This window comes from Galeopterus variegatus, unplaced genomic scaffold, assembly GCF_000696425.1.
Source record: "Galeopterus variegatus unplaced genomic scaffold, G_variegatus-3.0.2 Scaffold21211, whole genome shotgun sequence".
Classification (NCBI taxonomy): Eukaryota; Metazoa; Chordata; class Mammalia; order Dermoptera; family Cynocephalidae; genus Galeopterus; species Galeopterus variegatus.
The window spans coordinates 1-5,841 of NW_007747322.1; the positions used below are offsets into that span (position 1 = coordinate 1).

General features: G+C 35.6%; 1 protein-coding gene across 1 annotated transcript in view; it reads left to right on the plus strand.

Moving 5' to 3' along the window:
* Positions 1-1,722: 1,722 nt before the first annotated feature.
* LOC103583274 (integrator complex subunit 8-like) overlaps positions 1,723-5,841 on the plus strand; it is a gene marked incomplete at both ends in the record, with an annotated part of 9,135 nt that continues 5,016 nt past the window's right edge. The window contains 3 exons of the mRNA XM_008564638.1: positions 1,723-1,793; positions 2,176-2,351; positions 4,040-4,173. Coding sequence (XP_008562860.1) covers positions 1,723-1,793; positions 2,176-2,351; positions 4,040-4,173 — 381 coding nt within the window. The remainder of the gene's footprint in view (positions 1,794-2,175; positions 2,352-4,039; positions 4,174-5,841) is intronic.

The window sequence follows — 5,841 nt, forward strand, 5'->3', positions numbered from 1 at the left end:
CATGTTTTTAATTAAATAACTTTAATTGAGGTGAAATTCACATAACACGTGATCTGTTACAATTGCTTATTAGAAAGTAACACATTCCCTACATTGTTCTATGACATGGGTACAATGCATATTCGTATGTGAATAAATAATCTATTATGAAAGGGGACTCAGGTATTACCATAATAAGTTATCTTACATATGGCAGCAGACTTAATAGAAATTTAAATATACAGTGGAGCAAAATTATTAGAATGTAAGTACATTGTACATACTCTAAGATGCTCAGATGTGATTTATCCTTATAGGTTTTTGTATTAATCAGAAAATAGTATATTTGAGTGTGGTACTTTTTTTTTTTTCCTTTTTGTCTTTTTTACTGACCGGTAATGGGATTGCAACCCTCGGTGTTGCGCCCATACGGGGGACCGGCAATGGGATCGCAACCCTCGGTGTTGCGCCCGCACCGCGCTCAGCCAGTGAGCGGGAACCGGTCTCCACATGTGATCCGAACCCTCGGCGGGAGCGCCGCCCTCTCCGGTGCGCCACTGGGCCAGCCCAAGCGTGGTACTTTTAAAATACTATTATTTCTTTTTTCTATAACAGCTCTATCAAGATGTATTTCACATACCATACAATTTGCCCATGTAAAGCGTACAGTTGGCTTTTAGTGTATTTCTAGAGTTGTGCAACCATCACCTTATTTCTTCATTCCCCAAAAAACCCTCTTCCCCAGTAGAAGTCACCCTTCATTTTCCTTTAATGCCCCCAACCCCAGCCAGCTACTAATCTACTTTCTGTCTCTATAGATTTGCCTATTCTGGAAATTTCCCATAAATGAAGGCATATAATAGGTGGTCTTTTGTATCTAGCTTCTTTTACTTAGCATAGTGTTTTCAAGATTCAGGTTGTAGCATATATCAGTACTTCATTCCTTTTTATGGCTGAATAATATTCCGTTGAATGGATATACCACATTTTAGGTGTCCATTCATCAGTTGATGAACTCCAGGTTGTTTTCACTTTTTGGCTATTCTGAATAATGCTGCTATGAACATTTTTTTTTTTTTGGCAGCTGGCTGGGATAGGGATCTGAACATTCTGTATTTCTTTGTGTCAACATAAAGAATATTTGACTATTTTTTGAGGTCGGGGACTTTCACACTAATACTTTATTTTGGCTTGTAAATACAATATGGGGAGGAATCCTAATTTAATGAATAAATTCAGAATAATGTTATAAAAATATTATTTGTAGATAACGAATATTACCATGACTAGTTTCAGTTATTCTTTGTTTTCACTATTTTTAAACCTTGGTTACCTTCTTAACCACTGGTTCTATATTAATTAGAATTTAGTTATTGATCATTCTTTAAAACTCACAGGAGCTACTCATTCCTAAAGTTTATCACTTCGTACAATTTCGCAACATACTTATAAATTCTGAGAGAACTCTGTAGTGTGTATATTAGCACACGGTACACACACACACACACACACACACACACATATAAATACCTGCAGTTATTAAAATAGTCACATTCTACTCCCTGTCTATAATGGATTGTTATTCCAGGGTCTCATTTCTTTTCTTAAATTACTTAACCAAATCTGTGGTTGGTATATGGTTGAAACGGGAAAATTCAGTTGTTTTTATCTGTAAACTTTTCAGATTATAATCAACATTTTTTTAAAGGACTTAAGTCAAATGAACATTACTCAAATTCCTAGGTGTGTGCGAGATCAATAAATTTAGAAAAAGCTTCAGAGTCTTTGAAAGGAAATATGGCTGCTTTTCTAAAGTAAGTATGTTTCTTTTCTTTTTAAACTTTGAACTTAGTCCTGTGAAAAAAGTATCTTTTATTATTTATCTTTTTGTATTTGTTCTGCATATCTTATAACTGGGCAGTAACTGGTGTTTGAGAACCAGTTAAGTTCAAATTTGTGTAGCCACATGAAACTTTAGGTTTATATAGTTACTTTTTTTGTGTATTGTGGCACAGAATTCACAATTTTAAAATAAAGACCAAAGGGAAAATTTAAAATTTGTTTCAAAATATTATTGTACAATTAATGAAATGGTGGCTTTTTAACTGGCTTATTAATAAAAATTAGTTGATATGATTGTTTTTCCCAAACTAAATTATAAACGTTTTTGTTTTACAATATTTCTTACTGATCTAGGAATGTGTGTCTGGGGTTGGAAGATCTACAGTATGTTTTCATGATTTCTTCACATGAGCTTTTCATTACATTGTTGAAAGATAAAGAACGAAAGCTACTTGTTGATCAGATGAGGAAGAGATCCCCTAGAGTAAATCTGTGCATTAAGCCTGTAACTTCATTTTATGATATCCCAGGTTAGCTCTCTAGTCTGCCAGCTAAAATGTTGGCACATTTTGCCCTTTTGTTCAAATTAATATTGGAATATATTTGAGGATTTCCTCTTGTTTTAGTTTATGCTTGTGTTGGTAATTAATAGAAATTTACGTGTCTTCCACAGTCACATTTCTGTATGAGCAGTTAAGTGCTGGGACTCTGCTGAGCCTATGGTTAATGAAGATTTAGGTCTAAATTCATAACAGATTTTAGCTGGGGAAATAGACCAAGGTAACAAACCCTGCTGCTAATACAAGGGTACTTCAAAAAGTTCATGAAAAAATGGAATTGAAAGATAATACAAATCTTTCCATGAACTTTTTGAAGTAAGAGGTAAAAACTAGAAGGGGGAGGGGAGTGGTAAAGGATGCTGGGACCAAAAAGAGTGCAGACTTTCGTGCATTTTAGCCTGTATCACTTTGCTCCCATCTGCTGCTGGCTAAATGTTCAGCTTTGGCCACGTTGCCATTTTTGCCTTATTTGTTTGATGATTTTTTTCTTTTTTTGTCTTTATATATATAAATAGGAAAACAGTACTGTTCATAAAATAGGAAATGGAAGCTGTAAAACAATACAGATGAGACAGAATTCAGTTGGTTTAACAAAAGACAAATTTTAGCTGCTTTTGACCCTTACTAGATTTAAACTGGTTGAAAATCCAGTTGTAAAGGAAAAGGATAACATTAACACATACAAAATGCTGGAAGCACATTATTGAAGACTGTCTGATAGCTGAGCTGTAATTAGGGATTTTAGTGATCATTTTTGGTTCTCTGGGAAGGGAATACCTCCTCCTCCTTTTCCTCTCCCCTCAAAAAACACATTCTTGGTGATTTTACTCAGAATTAACATTTTTTTTTTTTTGTCTTTTTCGTGACCGGTAAGGGGATCACAACCCTTGGTGCGGGGTTGCCCGCACCGCGCTCAGCCAGTGAGCGCACTGGCCAGTCCTATATAGGATCCGAACCCGCGGCGGGAGCATCGCTGCGCTCCCAGCACCGCACTCTCCCGAGCGCGCCATGGGGCCGGCCCAGAATTAACATTTTATATGTGCTTTCATTAACACATTATGTTCAAATGTAGGGATCTGTGTATGTAAGTTAATTCTTTTTTTGGGGGGGGGGGATGAGAGTGGCTGGATTTAAGGGAGGGCAAGGTTTAAAGGAGAACTGGGAATTTTTTTTTTTTTAAACAAGATGACCGGTAAGGGGATTTTAACCCTTGACTTTGGTGTTGTCAGCACCACACTCTCCCAAGTGAGCTAACCGGCCATCCCTATATAGGGATCTGAACCCGTGGCCTTGGTGTTACCAGTACCACACTCTCCCAAGTGAGCCATGGGCTGGCCCTGTAAGTTAATTCTTTCTGTATATCCGACATAGTTCATTCCATGAACCAATTATTGACTTTTACCTTTGTTTATATTTTCACTATTTAAATACATTCATTTATTAGATGCAGATATAATACAAGTTGCATTGTTTTCTATATGAGGATAAAGTTAATATACAATTTACGTTATGTTGAATGAATCAGTTCTCAAGATGATAGCTGCTTTTAACTTTAAGCATACATAGTTTCAATAAATTGTCATTCTTGTATTTATAGGTTTGTGTATATCTCTCAATTAAATCACTATTGAAATAGAAATCTCTTTTTCCTTTCTTAGCCTCAGCAAGTGTCAACATTGGCCAATTGGAGCATCAACTTATATTGTCAGTGGATCCCTGGAGGATTAGACAGATTTTAATTGAATTACATGGTATGACTTCAGATCGCCAATTCTGGACAGTGTCTAATAAAGTAAGAAATTCATGTATATTTTATGGGGTTTAAACATACAAGTTCAGTGAAATAAAAAGTTGCTTTAAACATTATTGGGCTACCTTAGTATTGGTGCTGTTTATTAGCGTTAATTTTTAAGATGAAGTATAGCATCACAGTTAAGAGAGGGGGTTCTAGGACTAACTGCCTGCCTAAGTTTGAATCCCATCTTTGTATTTACTAGCTGTGTAATCTTAAACAAGTTATTTAACTTCTGTGTGCTTCAGTTTTCTCATTTGTAAAATGGGAATAATAGTACCTACTTCATAATATTGTGAGGATCATGTGAGTTAATACATATAAAACTAGTTTTCAAGAGTTGGCCGATTAACTCAGTTTGTTAGAGCGTGGTATTGATAAGGTCTAGGGTTCAATTCATGTTACTGGCCAGCCACCAAAAATTAAATAAATAGAACTAGTTTTTGTGTCTTTTTCTATAGGCTGTCCTTCAGAAAGTTCTACTTCATTTAATTATTTATTACTGGCTCATTACAGTGAATATGTTCATTTAGATTAGCCTTTTATTATGGCAGTCATTTCCTTTTCTCGTTAAAAAATGATCTATGATTTTTTTTTGATTGAAAGTGTTTTTGTTTTTTTGTTGGCTGGCCAGTATGGGGATCCAAACTCTTGACAGTGAAGTTAAAGCACCACATTCTAACCAACTGAGCTAACCAGTCAGCCCTGATTGAAGATTATCAGAAGATTCTTGTTTAGATTTGGCATTCTCTATGTGTATGTATTTATGTATTTTTATATCTTCTAGTGGGAAGTACCTTCTGTCTATAGTGGTGTTATCCTGGGAATTAAAGACAATTTAACAAGGGATTTGGTTTACATTCTCATGGCCAAAGGTTTGCACTGTAGTAGTGTTAAGGTGAGTGAAAGTGTGCATCAAAGACCTGTTAAGAATATGCTTTAATAATTTTAGTGGGAAATCAGGAATCAGAACCTGTTGTTTTTTCCTCATCCTAAAACTATAGTCAAAGGCCTAAAAGATTTTAAAAGGTGTTTTAGTTTGTTCTTTGTCCTTTACCCTTGTAATTATACCAGAATGGTCTTAAACGTATGGATACTGCTCTATGCCTTTTTAAAAATCTAGACAACATGAAAAGGTGTTATTTGTATTCTTTAGGATTTAGTTATTGAAGATTATGTACCAAGATTGGAAAAAAATCCCTTAATATTACTTTTGTAGTGTATTTTACGTAAAGAGTTTGTGGTCTGTTTGGGAAGTTAACAGATAAGTGAAATGTTATATAAGAATGTAATTGCACATCTAATAGTGTAGTAAGTTCCATAGGAGGGTGAAATACAGTATTTGGAAGTCAGAAGTCCTGAGCTAAATCTGAGGCTTAAATAAGTTAGCTCGATAGAGAAAAAAATGAAAGATGTTAAAGACGGAGTTTGATACCATGAGGAAAGCTCAAAGAGGAGAAATAGGACATAGTGTATGAGGGGACTGGAAGCAGTAAGCTACTGTTAGAGTGTCATTTGTTATGTGAGGTGAGGCGGGGGTGATAAGGCTAGATGGGGAGGCAAGACCCCGAGGTAAAGACTCCTGTGAGCTTTGGTAAGGGGATTGGTGTTTATAGACCAGCAGTCTTCTAGCTGAATTACACGACTAGAAAGAATCCAAGATGTAGA